Here is a 24,183-nt window from a genome sequence, read left to right as displayed (position 1 = left end):
TTGGGAATATTTTAAATCTGCGGTTGGTTGACTGTGAGGATGTGGAACTCGTGTATGAAGGGCTAACTGTAAAGGGCATGCATGTTGGAAAGGAGGAAGTAAAATTTGATCTGTTTGCAGATGACATGATCTTATATGTAGAAAATTCTAAAGACCCTATTACAACTCTTAGAACTAATAAACAAATTCAGTAAAGTTGCAGAATACAAAATGAACAAATCAGTTATATTTCTATGTACTAACAATGAATTATATGAAAAAAAATTTTACAAAGCAATCCCTTCATAATAGCATCAAAAAGAACAAATTACTTAGAAATTAACGAGGTATAAGACTTACATACTGGAAACTACAGTGCATTGGGGAAAGAAATAAAAGAAGACAGATAAATAGAAAGACATCCAGTGTTTATGGATTGGAAGACTTAATATTGTTAAAATATTAAGCAATATTTAGAACTTCTAATTTTGTTTTCTCCTTTTCTCACTGATGTGCCATGCCACTGTATTCATATATTACATTTCACGTCGTGTGGGTCTATTTCTGGGCTAATATTTCTCATTGATCTTTTTCTGCTCCAATACCACACCATCTAAATTATTTTAGCTTTCTAAAGGGATTTGATATCTGGTAGAAAAGTCCATTCACTGTGTTTTTCTTAAGTGTTCAATATCTTGATATTCTTGGCCTTTTGAATTTACATGTCATGTAAATTTAAGAGTTTAAAAAATTAAACTTGTCATCTTTCTTTAAATATCAAAACCTGGGCTTGATTGGGACTGTAGTGACTCCATAATCAGTGTGGGAAGATTTGCTATCTTTATAATATTTGAGACTTCTGTGAACAAGATATCTCTTTATTTATTTAAATTTTCTTTAACTTCTACCAATAAAGCTTTATGATTTTTCTCTGTAAAACACATCTTTCGTTAGATTAATTCCTGGGTAGTTTATGCATTTCAATGTGAATTGTATTTTTAAAGTTTTTGGTTGCTATTATATAAATATAATTGTTTTGCATTTAAAACCTTTTTATTTTGAAATAATTATGGACATAAAGTTGCAAAAATACTACCTAGAGTCTTGTGAACCCTTCATCCATCTTCTGCCAGTGGTGACATCTTATGTAACTTGTAGCACAATATCAAATTAGGAAATTAACATTAGCATGGTGTTGTTGATTAGATTACAGACCTTAGTTTTCTCACTTTTTTGCATGCTTGCTCGCTCTTGCTCTTGCTTTCGCTCTTGCTCTCGCTCTCGCTATTTCTCTCTCCCTGTATGTGTATGTGTACTTCTGTGTAGTTTGATCCCATGTATAGATTCATTTCACCACCACTACAGTCAACATACAGAACTGTAAAGGAATTCCCTTGTGCTACTTGTCATGCTCATCCATGCTCCCTGGCAACCACTAATCTGTCCTCAATGTCCATAGTTTTGTCGTTTTTGAGGATGTTAAATAAATGGGAGCGTAACAGTATATAACCTTTTGCGATTGGCTCTTTCAGTAATAAGTTATTGCATTTATCAGTAAAACAGGTTTTTTTTAAATTGCCAAGTAGGATTTCATTATGCAGATCTATCAGAGTTTGTTTAACCATTCATCCATTGATGGGCATTTTGATTACTTCTAGTTTTAAGGTATATGAGCAAAGCTGCTATAAACATTCTTGTACAGATTTGTTTGAATAGAAGCTTTCGTTTCTCTGGTATAAATGCCCAAGAGTGCATTTTCTGGTTTGTATGGTAAATACATGTTTAGTTTTATGAAAAACTACCAGACTGTTTTTAAGTATGGCTGTACTATTTTACATTTCTACCAGCAATGTGTGATAGATTCTTTTTGTTTGCTTTCTTGCCTATGTTTGATATTATCACTAGTTTTTATTTTAGCCATTCTAATAGTATATAGTGATATTTCATTGTGGTTTTAATTCGCATTTCCCTAATGATTAATGATGTTGAATATCTTTTCATGTGCTTATTTGCTATCTGTATATCCTGTTCAGATGTCTGTTCATGTCTTTTGCCCATCCTGTAATTGGGTTGTTTGGTTTTTTATAGTATCCTTTTGAGAGTTCTAGATATAAGTCCTTTGTCATATATGTATTTTCAATATTTTTTCCCATTCTGTAGCTTATCTTTTCATTCTCAACAGTTTTTCACAGAGTAAAAGATTTTAATTTTTGAAGTCCAATATATCAATTTTTAATTTTATGGATTTTGCTTTTGGTGTCATTTCTAAGAACTCTTTGCCTGGCTTCAGTACTGAAGATTTTCTTCTCTGTTTTTTGCTAAAAGTTTTTTGTTTGCTTTACAGTTTATATTTAACTTCATGATCTATTTAAAATTTTTGTAAAAAGTATGAGGGGGCTTCCCTGGTGGTGCAGTGGTTGAGAGTCCGCCTGCTGATGCAGGGGACGCGGGTTCGTTATTTTGTTCGTTTTTTTATTTTGTTATTTTAGTCTTTACATTCAGTTGCTCCAGCATTATATGTGGAAAAGTTTGTTATTGCTCCATTCAGTTGTTTTTGTATCTTTGTAAAAAAAAAAAAAAATCAGTTGGACGTGCTTGTGTGGATCTCTTTCTGGGTTGTCTGTTCTGTTCCATTGATCTGTGTGTCTGTTCTTCTGCCAAATTCACATTGTCTTGTTTACTCTGGCTATATAGGAAATTTTAAAGTTTAGTGGAATGAGTTCCTCTCACTTCATTCTAAAATTAGCTCACCTCTTCTGGTTCCTTTGTCTTTCTAGGTAAACTTTAGAATAAGCTTGTCTCTATGAAAAATCTTGCGGGGATGTTGTTAGAATCCGTAAATCCATAGATCAGTTTGAGAAAGAATCTTGAGTCTTTTGGTCCATGAACATAGTATATCTCTCCATTCATTTAGATCTTCTGTGGTTTTTTTCCATCAGTGATTTGTAATTTTCAGCATACCAGTCCTGTATATGTTTTTTTTTCTTCTTCTGTATATGTTTTGTTAGGTTTGCACTAAAACGTTCTATTAATGAGAGGGTAGTGATTGAAAGTAGTATTGTGCTTTTAACTTTGGTTTCTGTTTCTTGGGAGTATATAGAAATAAAATTGATTTTTTTATGTTGATCTTTCTATCCTGTAATCTTTTTTAAAAAATTTTATTTATTTTTGACTGTGTTGGGTCTTCGTTGCTGTGCGTGGGCTTTCTCTAGTTGCAGAGATTGGGGGCTACTCTTCGTTGCGATGAGTGGGCTTCTCATCGCGGTGGCTTCTCTTGTTGCAGAGCACAGGCTCTAGGTGCGTGGGCTTCAGTAGTTGTGGCTTTCAGGCTCTAGAGTGCAGGCTCAGTAGTTGTGGCGCACGGGCTTAGTTACTCTGCAGCATCTTCCCAGACCAGGGCTTGAACCCGTGTCCTCTGCATTGACAGGTGGATTCTTAACCACTGTGCCACCAAGGAAGTCCAATATATCCTGTAATCTTGATGAACTAGTTTTTGTTTTTTTAAGATTCCCCAGGAATCGTCTGTATAGACAGTCGTGTCATGTGGAAGTAAGGATGATTTTAGTTCTCCCTTTCCAATCTGTATGCCTTTATTTTCTTTTCCTTGCCATATTGTGCTGGCTAGGGCTTCCAGTATTATGTTGAATAAGAGTGGTGACAGCAGACATCTTTGTCTTGTTTCTGATTTTGAGAAGAATTATTCAGTCTTTAGCCGTGAAGTATTTTGTTAGCTATAGGTCATTGATGTTTGCATATTGATTTTTCTACTCTACAACCTTGTTAAACTCAATTTTATTAATTCTGATGTTTTATCTATAAATCTTTGGAGTTTCTGTATACATAATCACGTAATCTGCAGGTAATGACTGTTTTGTTCCTTACTTTGTATCTTTATATACTGGATACCTTTTTCTTCCTGTGTTGACTAGCATCTCTATTACAGTGTGAAATAGAAGTCATGATAGCAGGTATGTTTTTACAGGTCCTGAAAACAAGTAGATCACTTTCAAAAGGTCATCAATAAATGTGATTTATGCTGTAGGGTGTTTATAGCACCCTACCTTTCTCAGATAAAGGAAACTTTCATATAAATTTTAGTTTGTTGAGCTTTTTCTTCTATTTTGTTCTGTAGTCAAGAATTGATGTTGAATTTTTATCATTGTCTCTTCATTTTTGACCTTATCACTTGGTTTTTCTTTTTTTAATCTGTAAATATGATGAATTCAACCTTGCATTCCTTGGATTAAACCCAGTCTTTTATATGTAGCTACATTTGGTTTCTCAATATTTTATTTAAAAATACTGTATCTGTAAACACAGAAAAGATTGGTCTGTGATATTTTTTCCTTTCGCTTATTTTTTTCGTTGGGTTTTAGTATCATGGTTATGCTAGTTAGTTACATAAAATTAGTTGGGAAGGACTCCCTTGTTTTCTAGTCCTTGGAAATATTTATATGACATTGGAATTACTTCTTCCTCAGTTATTTGGTAGAACTCATTAGTAAAGTCATGTAGCCTTGGGTATTTGTCCTTGTGGAAAGGTTTATTGATTACTGATTTTCTTTCTTGGTGGCATTTTTTCTTCTTGAGTAAATTTTGGTAAGGTATAGATTTTCTCCAGTTTGTCTAAATTTTTAAATGTTTTTATGTCAAAAATTGTAAGATTGGCCTGTGATTTTTTACTTTGTTGATCTTACGCTTATTTTTTTTTCTTTACCCCTGATTCACTGATTCTTAGAAAGCACTTTACATTTTTTAAATGTTTGGAGATTTTCTTTTTTTGTTGTTGAGGTATAGCATAATTCAGAAAAGTATAAAAATTATAAATGGCTTGCCCTGTGACTTTATACAAAGTGAAAACAATAGTGTGACCAGCATCCAGATATATAAGTAGAACATTACCTGTACCCAAGAAATATTCTCTTACTCCTCTTTCAAGTTACATCTCCCACCAAAGGAATTCACTATTCTAACTTGTAACATCATCGGCTAGGTTACCTTATTTTTGAATTCTGGAAATGTAGTCATATTTTATGTATAGTGTTTTATATCTGGCTTCTTTCACCTAACTTTCTTTGTAATGTTAATCCATATTGTGTGAAGCAGTAGCTTATTCACTCTCATAACTGTGTTGTATTTCATTGTATGACTATACTACAATGTATCTTCATTCCACTGTTGATAGGTATTTTTGTTTTCTGTTTTGACTAATATGAATGGTATTGCTATGAACATTTTTATGTCTTGTAGTGGCCACAGGTATGTGTTTCCGTTGAGTAAAATACCAAGGAGTGTATCTTGGGGCCTACTTATTTATGCTTGTTAATTTATGTTTAGCTTAAGTGCTTTATTTTGTTTAGTTTTTGCATCCTTTTACTTTCAGTATCTCATATCATTATTTAAAAATTTTTTTGTAATCTCTCTATATTGAAGTTTAAAAATCTTGATCTTTTAATGTGAATATTATGTACACCATATATACCATATTGTAATATACTGATATATGTTAAATATTGTTCTAAGTACTATATATAGTAACTTATACATTTCAAGTTTTGTCTGGCTCATTTGTCCTTATTTCACTGTATTCCTAAAACTTATATTCCTTGGATATAAACTTCAGCTTTGCAATTATATTCTTTAACCACATTGTGGGTGACATTTTGCTGTCTTCTGGTTTATATTGTTGCTAGTGAGAAGTCACTATTAGTTTAAATACTGTTCCTTTGAAGGTAATATGTCTTCTATAAGGTTTTGTTTGTTTTTTTGGAATTATTATTTTGAACTTAATTCTGTTTGGCTTCTTGAATTTGTGAATTGGTATTTATGATATTCACCTCATAGAGAGGCCTCTGCCTTATTTCTCTTCTTCTGGTACTCCCATGGATCATAAGTTAAGCTATTTTACTTTTTCTTTTGTGTATTGCAGTTTTATGTTTCTCTGTTCTGTATTTTTGGATAATTTCTTCGGACATCTTTTGTAGCTCATTAAGTCTCATAGCTTTTCTTAATCTGCTAATAAACTCATCCATTAAGTTTTTACTTTCAATTTTTGTATTTTTTCATTTTTAGTAGGTCTTTTTTGTTCATATCTTTTAATTTACTGTATAATTTTTTTATTCCTTGTAGATTTTTAAACTTATCTTTTATTTCTTTAAAATTATAAATGCATTTGACCCTTGAACTAATGGAGGTTAGGAGTGCTGATCCCCCCCCAACCGCAGTTCAAAATCCATGTGTAACTTTATACTTAACCCTTTGTATTCACTGTTATAAACATCCATGGATTCAACCAACCATAGACTGTGTAGTGTAGTATTTATTGAAAAAGTTCTGTGTATAAGTGGACCCATGCATTTCAAACCGATGTTGTTCAAGGGCTACTATACAGTTGTATAGTAGTTTTATAATCCATTTGATGATTGTAATATTTGAAGTTTTGGGGGGTCTGGTATTTCTGCTGGTTCTTGCTCATTGTGCCTTGCTTGCTTAGATGCTTGGTTATTTTTGACTTGATAATGCTTATTGTCCTAGAAACATCATATGGGGATTATTTGAAGTGTAGCATGAAGGTGCCCTCCTCTAGGAGGGCTTGAATGTACTTATATTATGGGGGTGTTACCAGTTGAGGGTCACTGAGTTCTTGTATTGAGGTTCTCTGGACTACATAGGCAGCGTGAACCTCAGCAAATGTGTAGGCTTATGGCCAAAACTAATTAGCTGTTCCTCTCTTGTATCTGCTATTTGCTCTGCTTAATACCAAGGCAGCCTTCTCTGCTGTCCCTGTGGGTGGTAATGGCAGCATGGGCACATGTTGACTTGGTTTAATTCTTTCCTTTGCAGGTATTACCTTTTTTGGGTTGGGGTAGTATTCTACATTAATGTCAGGAGGGTCTCTGATGTTCTTCCTTGACAGGACTCTGTCCTTCTTTTTCCATAAGATCACCAAAACTGAACTCTGGATTTGACAGGGTTGGCAGGTGCCTTCAGGGTGTAAGTGGATATAAAGTTCCATTTAGTTCTCTGGGTTCCTGAATTCCCTTAGATTTTGGCCCAAGTAATTTGTGGTGCTATTAAAAAAAATGCTGTGTGTATTTTATATATATGTAAATAAGTAAGTAAATAAATAAATAAAATCACTTAAAGTTTTTTTGTTGGAGGGTCAGTGCAAATAACCTAGCTTGCCACTAATGGAAATGAAAGTAAAAATAAAATTTTAAAAATTGGGGAAATATTCAGTAAAATGATTTTCATTAATTAGATAAGTGAATTACTATAAATTAGGAAGTAGTTATAATTTTTTGTAGGGAGAGATTCCTTTTCATGTTTATTATGAATGTTGTTGATACTTATCTTTTGGTTTGCATCTAATAGTTTTCTCATTTTAGGGGTAAAGATATTTCCATCATGGCTCATTCAAAGACAAGGACCAATGATGGAAAAATTACCTATCCTCCTGGTGTCAAGGAAATCTCAGATAAAATATCTAAAGAGGAAATGGTGAGACGGTTAAAGGTGAGTAAAATTGGGTTATGTCCTTTGGACATCCGTTTAGGATAAGCAGAGCTGGGGGAGGACACCTGTGGAAATCACATAGGGCTGTATCTTGTTAGGGCAACTTCAAGCAAATCAAAGCAGAAAATGTCTCATGGCCAAAACTAATTAGCTGTAATTAGGAGTTAAGAGAGTGGAGTAGATAAAGAACTGTAGGGTTTCCTTAGCTATTGTTAATGGGAGTGCAATTAGAAAGGTGAAGCTTACATTTTCTAGGGCTGTTTATACTTGGGTATAAAGAACAAACCCACAATACACTTATACTCATTATTATCTTTAGAAAGTTGTCTCCTTCTCCTATATCTCATTTATCTTATAAAAGCAACCACTTTAATTTGAGAAAAGAGATTTTAATTCTACTGAATACTAAGGCTGTATTTTACTTTCTTGTATTTTGAAAGTAGGTTAAAGAGCTTTACTTTTAGCTCTCTGCTTCTGATGTACAGCAGTGAGTCAAGACTGATGGTGAACTTCCCATTCGTGAGGCAGTTACTGTGTGGTTAGACTCTCTTCACATTTGTTTGAATAATATTTCATCTTTGTCTTCAAGGCAGTGATAGTCTCCATGATTAAAATGGTTAAAAGAGCAGAGTGGCCAAGAAGATTGTTAAGCTGATTAGTTCAGATGGTCTTTATTTTTGAGCATTTTTTCCCGTTCAATGTTGTATCTACCTAGACATGTTGCTTGTTATATTATTATCAATATTTACCAGTATTTCAAGTGTAAAAGACTTACCTTAATTAATCATTGAAGGCCCAGGAGCCTTGAAGTACTACCTTATTGTTGCATGGTTTATTTATTAGAGGAAAAAGACCCTAATACTATTGTAAGTTTCACATAAAGTCTTAGTATTATATCCTGTGCATAAAGTATTAGAATGTCAGATATAAGGTGTTTGTTATTCAAAGCAAAAGACATCTTTGAGCAGATTAAATTTACCAATATGTGGATATTATATCTAGTTGGGAACTGTGTATATTTTATTAAAAATGGTTAAGCTACAGGGCTTCCCTGTTGGCGCAGTGGTTGAGAGTCCGCCTGCCGATGCGGGGGACACGGGTTCGTGCCCCGGTCCAGGAAGGTTCCACCTGCCGCAGAGCTGCTGGGCCTGTGAGCCATGGCCGCTGAGCCTGCGCGTCCGGAGCCTGTGCTCTGCAATGGGAGAGGCCACAACAGTGAGAGGCCCGTATACTGCAAAAAAAAAAAAAAAAAAAAAAAATGGTTAAGCTACAAACTCTAGATATGAAATTTTTCATTTCTATGTATTTAGATTTTCTTGACCTATTAAGTTTTTAGAGAAAGAATACATTTATTTCCTCAGATTTGTTTATATTTCAGCAATGATATCATCCTTATTGTTTGCTAAGAAATGAACATTAAACACAGAGATATACTTACAAGCATTTAGCATTTAGTGTCTTTTATGGATGTTATTTTCTCAGACATCTTTTTTAATTTAGAGGACTCATATATGAGTTATTCGTGAGTTTTATAACACCATTTGAGTTGGTCACAGTATTGAGGAATTCCCATTATCTAGCCTTTGAATAAACTTTATTGATAGTTTTGGTGGAATGATTTCCACAGTGCTCACATTTAGTGCTTGTAGTAAGCTTTCATTATTTTGTAGACATTTCTGCTCAGCAATAATCTGGTTACTTTTCTTCTCTTTCTTTTTTCCTGATTTACACTGCCCACTGTTTATAGCAACCGTCTTGGAGAAATATAGGAAGGATTTAATGTGGGATAATGGTAATTTTTGATATGTACAAGTACAGGTATAAGTTTTATAAGTTATAAAAACTTGCTAATATGTAAAGTGTCATTGTTTATGTAATTTCTAGAATTTCTTATAACATTTTATTCAAAATATACTGAATCTCTCACTCTTGTGAAGCAATTCCAGGGAAAGAAAGAGTTCCTTGCATATAGCTTTTTTTTTTGTCTTTTTTCATAATACATCAAAGCCATCAAAGCATATATCTTAAAAGTAATAAAATCAAAAAGTTAGGAGAGTAGCCCTGGACATTGTACCCTTAAACTAATTGTAGTGTCAGACTGGAAAGATTAGTCTACTGATGGTTCTGGCCTCTGGTGTAGTAGAACTGAGGGTCTGCTCTGTGAGGAACACTGTTACCCACAGCTGCTCTGAGAATTCAGTAATACTTTGGACAATTCATTACTCAGAAGTCTAACTCTACAGCAGAGTGGAAATCCATGCAGTTATGTCTCAAAGACCAAGTCCAGCCCTACTTGTTGATTAGTATTTGTAGCGCCACCTAGTGGATGCCAGGTTGTCATCTTTGCATTAGAGTTGTGTTTAAATGTCCCTGACGAGTTCAGCAATTTTGTCAAGTCTTATGTGAAGTAGGAATAGTACAGACTGAGCCTTCCTTGTGACTGCTGATACTAAAATTAGAGAAAGCTCTTCACAGAATTCAAACTATATGATTTTTCACCATTGTTGTTTCCATCCCACTTCTTTTATGTAAATGTTTGTTTTCTTCTGCTCACTCCATACATGCCATTGAGTCCTACTAATGAATTGTCCACCTCATATTGTCTTTAACTGTGGTACAAGAAATATTTAATTGGATGCTACAGTAGTTACTTCATGGTAGCTTTTTAATGTTTAGGGATTCATCTTTGTCATCCTTTCTTGAATCTGTTTATATATTCTTTTTTAGCTCAGTGTTGTAAAAGTGAGACTAGAAGTACTATGTTAAGCTACTTTTAAACTTTTAAAATCTGGTTAGCAGGTGTGATGGGTAAATGAAAAGTATTTTATTTAGTCTTTTAAAGAAAAGTTGTATTTGCCCTATAGTTCAGAAAGGTCTTGTTCTCTCAGATAGATACTTTTAGGGGAAACATGAAAGTGTATTTATTGGAAGTTAACCTTTGTAATTAATATGGCTTTTATTTCAAATGAATATATTTTTACATGGAGGATTTCATTATTTGATTATTTTGTTTTTATATAGATGGTTGTGAAAACTTTCATGGATATGGACCAGGACTCTGAAGAAGAAAAGGAGCTCTATTTAAACCTAGCTTTACATCTTGCTTCAGATTTTTTCCTCAAGCATCCTGATAAAGATGTTCGATTACTGGTAGCCTGCTGCCTTGCTGATATTTTTAGGATTTATGCTCCTGAAGCTCCTTACACATCCCCTGATAAATTAAAGGCAAGTACTGATTAAAAGAACTGCCAAGATTGACTGATACTTTATCTTTCTAAAATGGGAATTAAAGTATTTAGATTATTTCTTTAGATTGTTTGACATTAGCTGCAGCAGTCTTTTGTTAAACTATTGTACTTCTGTTTTCTGTAGAATTTCCTACCCCCCATTAGTATTTAATTTTGTAAAACAATTTCTGATATTCAAAATAAGAAGTTGATTAGTAAAGTGTTTTCTAAGTGTTTTTTTTTTTTTTTTTTTTTTTTTTTTGGCCATGCCACACAGCTTATGGCATCTGAATTCCCTGATCAGGGACTGAACCTGGGCCACAGTAGTGAAAGTGCCGAGTCTTAACCACTGGCCCGCTAGGGAATTCCCTATACTTTTTATATTATGTCATCATTAGTGGTATTTCAGTATCAGTTGGGGACACTTGCTTTTCCTTTTTAAAAATTCATATTGAAGACCATGTTCATTATTTAAAACACAGTATCTAGTGTAAGTCTGAATTTATAATATATGAATCCTAATTCACTTAATGTAAGGTGTGATGTGAATTGTTTTGAAGAAAATACGATGAACAAAATTTTAATGAAAGGTAGAAAGCACACTTAGTACTTGGTTATGGTAGTTGTAAGTAAAGGCATGTGAATGAAATAATTTTTAAAAGATGAGAAAAGAAGGAGAAGAGCATGATTAATCCAGTGGGTAGAAAGCATGAAAATAAGTAGAGCTGTGCAAAAATCTATTGAATGAGGCAAGTTATAAGAAAATTAGAAAAGCCAACAATAATAAAAGATAATTGTGGAAACTGTTGGTTAGGAAATGAGTCCCTAGGAAGATTACCCAGTATGGAACAAAAAGACAATTTAGGTTTATTTCATTTAACAAATATTGATGTTAGTTATTATATGTCAGGAACTGGGTTTACCTTGGTGAAAAACAACCCAGACTCGGTTCTTGAACTCAGGGAGTTGCTTCTTAAAAACTGGAGCGAGGAACCTGCTCATTTGATCAAGTCAGCCAAGACTCCAGTAAGGAATGCCCAAACTGCTGTGGACATGCTTGTTTCATATATCTTAGGATGGGGGAGGTAGGGGACAATATTTGTCATCTAAAAGTAAAATTGAATTGTAAGATTTGAGAATGGTTAGAGACTTAAAGTAGGTAATATGAGCTGGCCTGTGGAGTTGTGTACCCAGGTGTATATCCTGATTTCTAATTGTGGACCTTTAATTTGAGGTACTTAATTGGTTTAAGGAGTAATTGTATTTGGTTGACTGTGGGCTGTGGCTCTTCCTCACTAGATGTTTTGTTGGCATTCGCATGAAGAGGGAAGTCTAACTTAAGAGTGCTGCTACATGATTTCTTCTACTTCTCTTGTGGATTTCTCAGTTTGCGTTATCAGTGATCTGTCTCAAGCCTTTGGGGTAATGAAAGTCCTCCCAAAAGAATAGCTACAAATCTTTTCTATTAATAATAGGACAGTTTTTGAGAAGAATATTGAAGAGGTATGATTAAATTAGAGTTTTTAGAATCTAGTTAAAATTTTTAAGTATTTTATTTTTTCTGGTCAGTTTTTTAAAAAAATTAAATTAAATTAATTTATTTGCATACAGCAGATTCTCATTAGTTACCCATTTTATACATATCAGTGTATATATGTCAATCTCAGTCTTCCAATTCATCCCACCACCCCTCCTCCCCCCACCCACTTTCCCCCTCTGGTCAATTTTTTTGGTTCTTATTTTAAGTGCCACTTTTTTCTTTTATTGGGGTAGTATTAATTATTTGAGGGTGTTTCTGAATACTTATAGAATAGTTTTCACTCTGTTTTGGTTAGTATCAAGTTTGTATTTTTCTTTGTCTACAGTAGTAATAATAGAAAATTGTGACACTTTGATCCTTACCTTTCCACTGTCAGTTTGTTATTGTCATCAGAAAACTCTTTTTATATACCCAGCTTCATGTTTAGGTCAGTGCTTGTTAGAGAGATGATCAATGAATATTGTCTTTCCATCTCCAGGTAGATTCAGTACAGCAGTTGTTCTCTCTTAGTCGAACCAGAAAGGGTTCGTTCATGGAGGACATATTTTATACAGTACTACTAACAAAGTAACTGTACCTTTTTTTAAAGTAACCATTTTTGAAGGATGTACTTGTGATAGTATTTTTCTTGAAAAGCTACTCAGTAATCTGCATATTCTATTTCTTCCCTTTTAAGAAACGCTTGTTTATCGTTTTACTTATGAGGGAAACATCTTTTTCTTTTTGATTGATTAGCATGCTTCCTTTGTAGAATTAGCTTTAATTTTAACCTTTTCCAAATTTTTCAAAAACGATCATCATAAAAATTTGACTCAAAGTGATATTGAACTTATCTTTACCCAGGTATAAAGGGGTGTGCAGTAAAAAACCGAAAGCAAGAGATGGGGATAGATTGATAAATGGTAGGGAAGAGCAAGTAGTTATAATGACAAGGTAGGAAGCTTGACGAGTTAACTTCTGTGGGTCTTTTTAAAATTTCTAAGCTTCTGCAATCTATTGTCTTCTCACTTGGTGATTTTATTTTGGAATTTCAAGTTTCCTAAACCATGTTCTTGCTATATAATTACCATATATAGTGCTATTCCAGCAAACCTGATCAGTTCAGCTCTCAGTCATTGCAACCTGTTTGTTTTAATAAATTTTAGTTCACTCCATTTTCAGGTCTTTTTTTTTTAACCTACAGTAAGGTGTTTTTCTTTCTCTACTTTAAGATCATAGTAAATGATTTACCGTTTTCCTTTAAAGGGCAGTAAGATATTTGGTGTTTCCATGGTGATGCACATTTTAAAAATTCCAGCCAAGTAGAATTTTTTTAAACTGGTTCTTTACAATTTATCATGATAGATACACATGAGTGCTGAATTATCTTTAGGAATTTAGTGGATATTTTCATAATCTAAACAAAACTTCGTCTTTTTTTTTTTAAAGGATATATTTATGTTTATAACAAGGCAGTTGAAGGGGCTAGAGGATACAAAGAGTCCACAATTCAATAGGTATTTTTATTTACTTGAGGTAAGCAATATATTCTATCTTGAGATGACATTTTAAACTGGGTTTTGTGCTTGTATATTTTTAGTAATTAAAATTTTACCCTTTTCCTTTTTTATATCTTATTTTTAGAACATTGCTTGGGTCAAATCATATAACATATGCTTTGAGTTGGAAGACAGCAATGAAATTTTTACCCAATTATACAGAACATTATTTTCAGTTATAAAGTAAGTTTACTTTACAAAGAATATAATCTTTTTTTAAATGTAAAGAATTTTTAACTTACAGGTGAATCTGCATAAACTGTTAACTATGATGAATATTGGAAGGCTAAGAGTTATAACTTAAGAGCTCATTAACATAATTTTTATAGATGTTTGAACAGTGAATACAGCTTAATTCTGTACTGTAGAGAATAATATAAGAGTGGCATAAGGTGATCTATAGCCTTATATAATATATATTATATATATAAAATATTTAAAGCCTTATATAATATATAAACCTTATATAATATATAAGCCTTATAATATTTAATCCTTATATAATATATAAAATATTTTATATATAAAATATAAATAAATAAATAATTATATATAAAATATTTTATTATAAATAAAATATTTATAAAATATATAAAATATTTTTTGGCTTATGTTATTTTCTTTTATTTAAATCACATATTACTGACTCCTTAATTCACGTGAATAGTTGAGTTCTTTGTGTATTCCTTAAATTTATCTACTAGAATTAACTTCCACAAAGTAGTTTGATTTTCTGAATTTAAGGCAAAACTAAAGTTGCATTTGATTTAATTACTTTTGATTGTGAGACTGGTAAAAATTAGGAAAAAGTAATCCTGGAAATGTAATTTAAAAAATATTTTGGATGCTATTGTAAGATTTGGAAGAGAGGGAAGCTTTAAATGAATATGTAGAATTTGATTTAATTAATACCTGAGTATCAGTTTGAAATAAAGTGTAGTGTTCTATGTTATGATTAAATCTTATAAATTTCAGATATACTTTAAATGAAATATCAATTTTGAATTTCAGCAATGGCCACAATCAGAAAGTTCATATGCATATGGTGGATCTCATGAGTTCTATTATTTGTGAAGGTGATACAGTATCTCAGGAGCTTTTGGATACCGTTTTGGTAAATCTGGTACCTGCGCATAAGGTAAGTAGCAATATATTTTGAAATGTATCGAAAGCTTGTTAATATTAGGGTCCAGAATTTGCTTACGTTTAAAATGCAATTTATCCTGCTTTATAGTTTTGGAGACTTTTGTTTTATCTTATTATTACTATGTTTTTTTCCGGTACGCAGGCCTCTCACTGTTGTGGCCTCTCCCGTTGCGGAGCACAGGCTCCGGATGTGCAAGCTCAGCGGCCATGGCTCACGGGCCCAGCCGCTCGGCGGCACGTGGGATCCTCCTGGACCGGAGCACGAACCCGTGTCCCCTGCATTGGCAGGCGGACTCTCAACCACTGCGCCACCAGGGAAGCCCTGGAGACTTTTATTGATTAATATTAATGTACATCACTTGTGTTTAATAAAACATGATACACTTATTAGTCACTAATTAAATGAAGAAATAACAGAGTTAGTACATGTGATAAAGTATCTGTAATAACTCAGTTTTGTATAGGATTATGTTTCAAGGAACACATTAATAGCTACTTTGATGCTGTTATATAACTTTATATGTTGGGAGATACACAACCAAATAAGGCCTTAGGTAAAAGACAGTGATAGTGTAGATGGCAGGGAGGGGTGAAATTAAAAGGGAAGTCTTGGGCTTCCCTGGTGACGCAGTGGTTGAGAGTCTGCCTGCTGATGCAGGGGACACGGGTTCGTGCCCCGGTCCGGGAAAATCCCACATGCCGCGGAGCGGCTAGGCCCGTGAGCCATGGCCGCTGAGCCTGCGTGTCTGGAGCCTGTGCTTCGCAACGGGGAGAGGCCACAACAATGAGAGGCCTGCGTACTGCAAAAAAACACACAAAAAAAGGGGAAGTCTTTACTAACTTGGAGAAAAGGATATGTTGATGACACAAGTATTTTTTGCCTGGGTGATATTAATCAAGTTGTGTGTGTGTTGTGTGTGTTTTTGTATGTTTCGTTCTTCGAAAATGACTAACACTCGAGTAAGCAGTTGGAAATACGGTTCTGTGATTCACCAGTTTAAAGGTCTCTGCAAAATTAAGACCTTTCTGGAAAGATATAACTTAAATTTATAGCTACACAGCATTCACAAATATAATGCTTCATTAAAAATGACCTCATAATCCAAAATTTCCAAACTTTTAAGAAGTCCGTCAATACTGAAAATCAGACACTAAGTAAAAATTCAGATAATATATTTATTGGATAAAAATATTAAATACCTTTAAAAGGATTAAAGATAACAATTTTATGTTTTAATCTCTAGAAGCATAAGAGTTAAAAAGTATGATAGCTAGACATCTGAAAGGAGAAGAAGGTATGGTTAGGAAAAGTAGAAATGAAAAATGTTCATAGACATCAAAATATTTTTTGGATTATAAAAGATATTTAGAGAACTAGGAGATAGAGCTGAGGAAGTTGTACAGATACAGTGAGGTAAAGTTAAGGAAAACATAAACGATAGAATGAAAAGGTCCAGTATATTTAAAAGTGATGCAGAACCCTGAGTAAGAATGGAGAAGAGATGATATTCAAGTAGATATTTGCTTAAAATTTTCTAGAACTGACGAAAAGCGTAAATTTATGAGTTAGGTAACAAAAGTGTCATGAACAGAATAAATAAAAATAAATCCCAGTGTAGGCATATCCTGGAGAATTTGTAGAATGACAAAATAGAAATAATCTATAAAGCATCCAGAGGGAAAAGACATAGCCCTTAACAAGGAATAAACATTAAACTGATTGCTGACTTCTCAGTAGCAAGGATAGATGCCAGAACATAATGGACCTATATTTCCAAAGTACTGAGATAAAAACTGTATATGCTGGCACACAGTTGCTATCCAATATGAGTGAAATTAAGACATTAAATATACAACTTGTCAATAGATCCTCCCTGAAAGAACTACTGTTTGAGTACTTCAGAATAATGGAAATTGAACTTGAAAGAAGTGAAATGTAAGAAGTATTGGTGAACAATGAAATGCTCTAAATAAGAACTGACGTATAAAACAAGAACAGTAGCAATAATAATTATAATGATTAATTAAAGGGATTTTAACAAAATGGTCCTAAACCACTGGATAAAAATAACATGTAAGATTGAATGGCCTAATAGAGTCAAGGAGTGATATGATCTTGCTGATGATTAGGAGTATAGAGCTATTGATTTACTTTGAACTTTATTTTTTTTTTAACTTAATTTATTTTTGGCTGTGTTGGGTCTTCATTGCTGTGTGCGGCCTTTCTCTAGTTGCGGTGAGCGGGGGCTACTCTTCATTGCAGTGCGTGGGCTTCTCACTGTGGTGGCTTCTCGTTGCGGAGCACGGGCTGTAGGTGCGCGGTCTTCAGTAGTTGTGGCTCACGGGCTCTAGAGCGCAGGCTCAGTAGTTGTGGCGCATGGGCTTAGTTGCTCCGCGGCATGTGGGATCTTCCCGGACCAGGGCTCGAACCCGTGTCCCCTGCATTGGCAGGTGGATTCTTAACCACTGTGCCACCAGGGAAGCCCTACTTTGAACTTTAAATGAAGTATTCATGTTAAAATTTTAAGGATTACAATGCAAGGAAGAATTACAATAAATGTAAATGGCCCAAATTTACTACTTCAGGTTGTCAGATTAGATTAAAAATAATTCAACTGGTCATTGTTAATAAGAGATAACAAAAATACTGTCACAAAAAGGTTGTCACTAAAAAGATGGAGAAAAGATTTGCCATGCCAGGCACGTAATAACTGAAGGAAAACTGAAATAACTTGTATTGATTTTAGATGTTATAGTCTTTACCAGGTAAAGAAGGGAGTTATACAATGATAAGTTTTAGTTCTCAGGAAGATGCCTAAACTTGTATTCACATAGTCTCAAAATATATAAAGCATACATTGGAAGAATTATAAGGAGAAACAAACTCACAATTTGGTGGCCATTTTAATACATTTCCAATTGATTATAAGTCAAATAGACCAACAGTTCTTGAGGATTTTAAAACAAAAAACTAACAAGCCTCTAGCGCGCATAATTAATCTGTTAAAAGAGTAAATCATGATGGCAGTTATAAGAACTTTAGAAATAATAATTAAAATGATACATATTAAAACCTGTGGGATTCAACTTAAATGTTGTTTTAATCTAACTTTAGTTTTTTGTTGTTGTTTTTTTTTTTTTTGTGGTACGCGGGCCTCTCACTGTTGTGGCCTCTCCTGTTGTGGAGCACAGGCTCCGGATGCACAGGCTCAGCGGCCATGGCTCACGGGCCCAGCCGCTCCGCTGCATGTGGGATCTTCCCGGACCGGGGCATGAACCCGCGTCCCCTGCATCGGCAGGCGGACTCTCAGCCACTGTGCCACTAGGGAAGCCCTAATCTAACTTTATAGTTAAAGTGTCCAGTTCAAGAAATTATAAAAGTATCGTTAGAATATACAGTCCGTACAAGAAAGTAAACCATGAAGAACAGAAATGAATGAAATAGAAAACATAGTGACATTTCAGAAAAACCTAAAGTTGGTAATTCAAAAAGTATATTAAATAGGCATACCCTTGGCAGTTTGAATCAGAAAAAGGGAGATGGTATTAATATACAGTTTTAGAATGAAATGAGGAACAGCAGGCATTAAAAAGATCAAAAAACAATTCCATGAACAGTATTTTATGCTAACATATTTGGAGTTGGACAAAACAAATTTCTAGAAAATAAAACTTGCCAATTTTTCTCAAGAGAGAAAATCTTGAATAACCTTTAACCAATAAAAGAAATTTAATTGGTTTTAAAAACTATATCCATAAAACAAACAAAAATATTTTCTCCTAAACAACGATGACAGTAATAATAGCAACAGCAGCAGAACTCAAACCAACTATGAAGGAATTTAAACACATCACCAGGAGATTTCTGTTAATCATTTAAGTGCCATATAATCCTGATATTCAGCAAACTTTTTCAGATTATAGAAGAGGAAGGCATGCTCCACAATTCACATTATGAGCAGAATATAGTCTTCATAGGGAAAACTAGAGAAAACCAAGTTCAAGAAAGGAGGATAATAGGCTAATTTAATTTATAATACATTCATGTAAATCCAATATAAAATAATAGTGGACACTATCCAGAATGATATAAAGTAATATTGGTAATGAGCAAATTGGCTAAATTTTAGGAATTCAAAGATGGATTAACATTAAAAAATATTTGTGGAAATTAACAGAACAAAGAGAAAAAATAATCAGTAGATGTATAAGAAAACCATTTGATAAAATTCAGTATAACTTATGATAAAAAATATTATTAGCATATTTGAAATAGAAAGGAACTTCCTTAAATTGATAAGGTTATGTATGATAACTGCACTTAATGGTGAAATGCTGAAGGATTTTCTTTGAAGTTAGGAACTTTGTCAAGATGTCACTTCTACTCAGAAAAAAGTCAAGTATGCTATTTCGAATCGGCATTAAACTAGAAGCCTTAAGTTAGTGGAGTAAAACAAGAGAAAAGATAAAAGGATTAGAAAGAAGAGACAAAACTGAAATTATTTGCAGATGTTATGACTGCCTGTGAAGAAAACACAAAACAATGTACAGATTAGTTTCTAGACCAAATAAGAAAATTCTGCAAAGTTGCTAGATACAAGATCAATATATAAAAATCTGTTAGTATAATTTCAAAAAATTTTTATTTGTATCTTTAACAAAGACTTGAGCTACTTAGAAATTTATTAACAATGTGCATGACCTTAATGTTCAAAGTTATTACAGTTGTTGGAGAAGTGTAAGAGACGACTTAAATATGTTGCATGATTTGTTATAATTGTTTATGTGATGGGAAACTCAGTATCACAATAATTTCATTCCTCTACATACTAATAGATAACCTAATCAAAATAGAAATTGTGAATGTGTATTGCGTGTGTATATGTGCATGTGTGTGTAGTTTGACAAATTGGTTTTTGAAGAATAAGAAAGTGGGGACTTATCTTACCTGGTGTTAAGACATTATTTCCATATGTCTCTTTGACTGTAATCAGGCAGTAATAGACAAAGGGACATACGGAAGTAATGGAAAATTTACAAATGGTACATGGTTGTATAGAAACTTGAGAGTGTGAGTATTACAGGGAAGTCATTGGAGGGAATAATGGACTTGAATATCCATATGGAAAATAGTATAAGATTCTTATTTCACACCATGCATAAAAATAAATTACAGGCAGAATAAAGATGTAAATCTGAAAAGCAAATCTTTGAAATTTTATTTGAAAATATAAAACAACGAATTAACCTCAATATAGAAAAGAATTTAAAAAATATAGAGTGCACAAGCCAAATAGGAAAAGATTAATATATTTGGTTATATTAAAATGAAAACTTTTGTATGTCTTAGGATACCATAAGCATTGTAAAAACATAGGTATAGGCTCTAAGATATGTTGTGCATGTAATTGGCAAATGTTTAGTGTATAGAGAAACTCTACGAATAAGAACAAGACAAAACAGCTCATTTGAAAAATGGCAAAGGTAGTATTTATAGAAAATTATTTCTTATATGCACAGGGAGGCATGTATCAATACAAGACAGCTTAATGTCTATGAATAGGAGAATGAGTAAATAAGCTGTAGCATATTATATATGAAAATACTAAACAGCAGTTAGATATTAATGAAATGATACAATACAAAGCATCAATGCAGATAAATCTAAAAATACGCTGAATGTGAGTTTCAGGATATATACAATTTTCCTGCTGTCTGTAATATGTTTGAACTGGAATAGTGATTCCATTTCAGACCTTTGGTCATGATTCTTTCCATCATCAAAATCTCTTAGAAACATATATTCTTAAGATATTGTTTCTTGTACTTTTTTTCTTTTCATACTTGACTATGTTTCTTTGGGTTTTTTTTGGCAGTGCTGCATGGCTTCTGGTTTCTTAGTTCCTTGACCAGGGCTCAAACCCGGGGCCCCGGCAGTGAGAACGCTGAGTCCTAATCACTGGACGGCCAGGGGATTCCCTTGTTATGTTTCTTATATCCCTGGGCTTCCCTATGCTCTGAGATGTGCTTTGGGAAAATCTTCTTTCCCATAGCTGCCCCAAACTCTTGTCTTTCGCCACCTGAGGATTCCCCATTTCTGCCCGCACTAGGACCCATGATGTTTGGTTCTTTTGGTCTTGGAGTGAAATAGCCTGTATTTGTACTCAGCTGAACTGATTTGACTTTACAACTAGCTTTACAGTGACTCAGTATCTCCATTTCTGTCTAATAAACATTTGTTGACCTTTTCTATGTGGTTTACCTTATGCTGTGAATAAGATATGAAGAGAATATAATTATCCTTGCTTGGAAGGGATCTTAAGATCTACTAGACCAGTTAGTCTTAGGAGAAAAGTGGCTTTGCCGTCACCCTTTTATTCGAATTGAATCTTAAACAGTTTTCTCATTCATTGACTTAACAGTAGCTTTTTGAATACAGGTAATATTTCCTTTTTCATATTTAGTGGTGTATAATATAGATACTATTTTTTTTTCTTCAGAATTTAAACAAGCAAGCATATGATTTGGCAAAGGCTTTACTGAAAAGGACAGCTCAAGCTATTGAACCATATATTACCAATGTAAGTATTACTTGTCCAATTGGTTGTCAGAAAGATTAGCCAAAATTTTAAACACTGCTAGAAGCAGAATTTCGGCAAGTGATTCATACTTTAACATTTCGTATTGTTTTAATAATTAAGTGTATTTTCTTTCTCCTTATTTAAAATTATTATTGGTTAATACTTTCTAGAAAATTAGCTCTCATATTTGTTCATTCATTTCTCTCTTTCAAATTGCCTAGGAACTAAAACAGTTTTTATTTTGGTTAGCAAGATATACTGTTTCTATTCTTGGAAATGGAGTTAAATGTAATTAGATAAATCTTATGGAACTTATCATTATTCAGAGAAGTTGCTTACAGCTTTTTGGAAATTAAATTGATTTGTATAAGAAGAAGATATGAACTAATATCAAGACATAAAAGTTGAAGGCAAGTATGAATAACAGCGGTGTGGTGAAAGTTGCCTATCTTGCTCTCCCTGGGGTAGATTCCATATAAATCTACCTTTTCTGAGAAGGGGGAAGAATTGCTATGAAATGAGCCCTTTCATTATCATCTCAAATCTACTTATTTATGGTTAACGATCTTCTATTTATTTTCAGAAGAAATGTATTTTATCTGATAGATTCACTGATAGAAGCTTATTATAAGTTGTAATTTTTCCCCCATAGTTCTGTTGAGTTGCACAACTCTAGGTGGCACCATTCACATTGTTTTCCATGTGAATGATACCTACTGGAACAAATCTAGAATGCAGTCTTGATGTTGGCCTCTGGAATTGTGTAGCTGGTCTGTCTCTCCACCTGCTTTCCAGTTTTACCCACATCTAAACATGTAAATCTGTCTTCTTGAAAAAAGTGAGAAAGAAAGCCTTTTATAATTACTTATGTACTTAATTTTCCTGAAGTTTATTGGAGAATTTTTCTTGAAGAAATACAAAATTTAATTTAGTATATAAAAATACATCATGAAAAGATGTACTTTGAAAATTAACATACTTTATGGAACAGTACTATGGTAAATTCCAGTTTTTGTTACTGGCTTATGACCTTAAATAGTTGTGAGCACATGATGATTTGGAAAAACGTATTTAATTTGTAAAGAAATTGTTTTGGAGGGTGGACTTTCAGAATCTGGAGAATTAAATTGTGTAACCTGTCTTAATAGCTCCAGTCAGATTGCCAGGGAATTCTAAATATTGATTTCTGCAAGTTTTGTGAGTCTTGGGTATTGGCTGCAGTAAATTGGTTAGATTGAGTGGATTGAGTTCTTTCTGTTATGATATAATGGCACTTGAAATCTGTAGAACCAGATTTAAGCATTCTGTTATTAAGTGCCCCTTCCCTTTCCTTTGCTTCAAGTGCCTGTGAACGACTGTTTCTGTGGCCATTAGATACACTTAGGTGAGCTCCTCCTGGTGGTCATTTATTTAAGTTGATATTGCTGAGCCAGATGTTTTTTAGGGGAACACTTGCCTTTTTCTGGCATAAAAATAAGAAATTAACACTATACTACGTTGATATATTTTCTAGGATTGGGAAAATAAATATTTGATTGGGTAATAAAAGAAAAAAAATCAAGATAGAATGAGGTGATTAGGTTCATTATACTATTCTCTCAACATCTGTGTATGTCTGAAAGTATTTATAATAAAAGTTAAAAGAAAGAAGGATGAAGGAAATACTTTAAGCATTCCCAGGTAAATCAAGGTAAAAACATTTCACTGTCACTTAAACCTCATGTTAATTTCCTGCCTTACCTACAGAAATAGACAGCCCCATCCATACTTGGTTATGTCTTTATCAGAAGCTGGGGCTGGGGGCAAGAGGCACAGGATTAGTAGAATAGTCTGAGCACTTTCAGTTATATATTTATTTATTCCCATTACTTGGTCATTATTTTCTTATCTCTTTCTGTTTCCCCTATTTTCTTGTCCCTTGACTTATTTGAGAGTTAGCTAAGAAGTCATTAAGAATTGCTTTTTTTTTCTCCTCTTCTCCCTTATAAATCTACAGTTACATGTAAAATGCTTTCTGGTGAGCTTAATTCCTTGTGGGATTTTAGTACAGTGTAAAAATCATTCTCAGCCTTTTTGCATTTATACATGTAATAGCCATTATTCATATATCTTCCTAGTAGAGAATTAGCAAGCAGAAATAGAGGTAGGATGTCGAGGTAATAATAACCCCACTTCTGTCTCTTTTTTACTTGTGTCTTTTTTCAGTCTCATGCATATAGACACATTCAAGTTTCCACTTTATATACAGTGTTGTTTACATATATAGAACTTAAGAAGTCACTGTGGCGTTACAGATTACTTTTTTTTTTTTTTTTGCGGTATGCGGGCCTCTCACTGTCGTGGCCTCTCCCGTTGCGGAGCACAGGCTCCGGAGGCACAGGCTCAGCGGCCATGGCTCACGGGCCCAGCCGCTCCGCGGCATGTGGGATCTTCCCGGACCGGGGCACAAACCCGTGTCCCCTGCATCGGCAGGGGGACTTTCAACCACTGCACCACCAGGGAAGCCCTAGATTACTTTTTAAAATAAATTTTTTTGTAACTTGATAACTCATGAAACTAAAGTGTGTGTGTGTGTGTGTGTGTGTGTGTCTCTCCCTCTCTCTCTCTCTTTCTCTCCCTCTCTCTCTCTCTCTCTCTCTCTCTTTCTTTCTCTTTTT

At 33.7% G+C, this 24,183-nt stretch overlaps 1 protein-coding gene across 6 annotated transcripts in view; it reads left to right on the top strand.

Moving 5' to 3' along the window:
- The window catches only part of PDS5B (PDS5 cohesin associated factor B), a 196,625-nt gene that overhangs the window by 64,809 nt on the left and 107,633 nt on the right, over positions 1-24,183 (top strand). For all 6 annotated transcript variants that reach the window (XM_024755479.1, XM_024755477.1, XM_024755480.1 and 3 more), the window contains exons 2-7: positions 7,368-7,494; positions 10,516-10,719; positions 13,690-13,776; positions 13,885-13,982; positions 14,811-14,937; positions 21,446-21,526. In XM_024755479.1, coding sequence (XP_024611247.1) covers positions 7,387-7,494; positions 10,516-10,719; positions 13,690-13,776; positions 13,885-13,982; positions 14,811-14,937; positions 21,446-21,526 — 705 coding nt within the window. In that variant the 5' untranslated portion in view covers positions 7,368-7,386. The remainder of the gene's footprint in view (positions 1-7,367; positions 7,495-10,515; positions 10,720-13,689; positions 13,777-13,884; positions 13,983-14,810; positions 14,938-21,445; positions 21,527-24,183) is intronic.

Source organism: Neophocaena asiaeorientalis, unplaced genomic scaffold (assembly GCF_003031525.2).
Source record: "Neophocaena asiaeorientalis asiaeorientalis breed wild unplaced genomic scaffold, Neophocaena_asiaeorientalis_V1.1 scaffold59, whole genome shotgun sequence".
Lineage (NCBI taxonomy): Eukaryota > Metazoa > Chordata > Mammalia > Artiodactyla > Phocoenidae > Neophocaena > Neophocaena asiaeorientalis.
The sequence above is the reverse complement of the archived record's forward strand: the minus strand, read 5'-3'. Positions and strand labels throughout refer to the sequence as shown.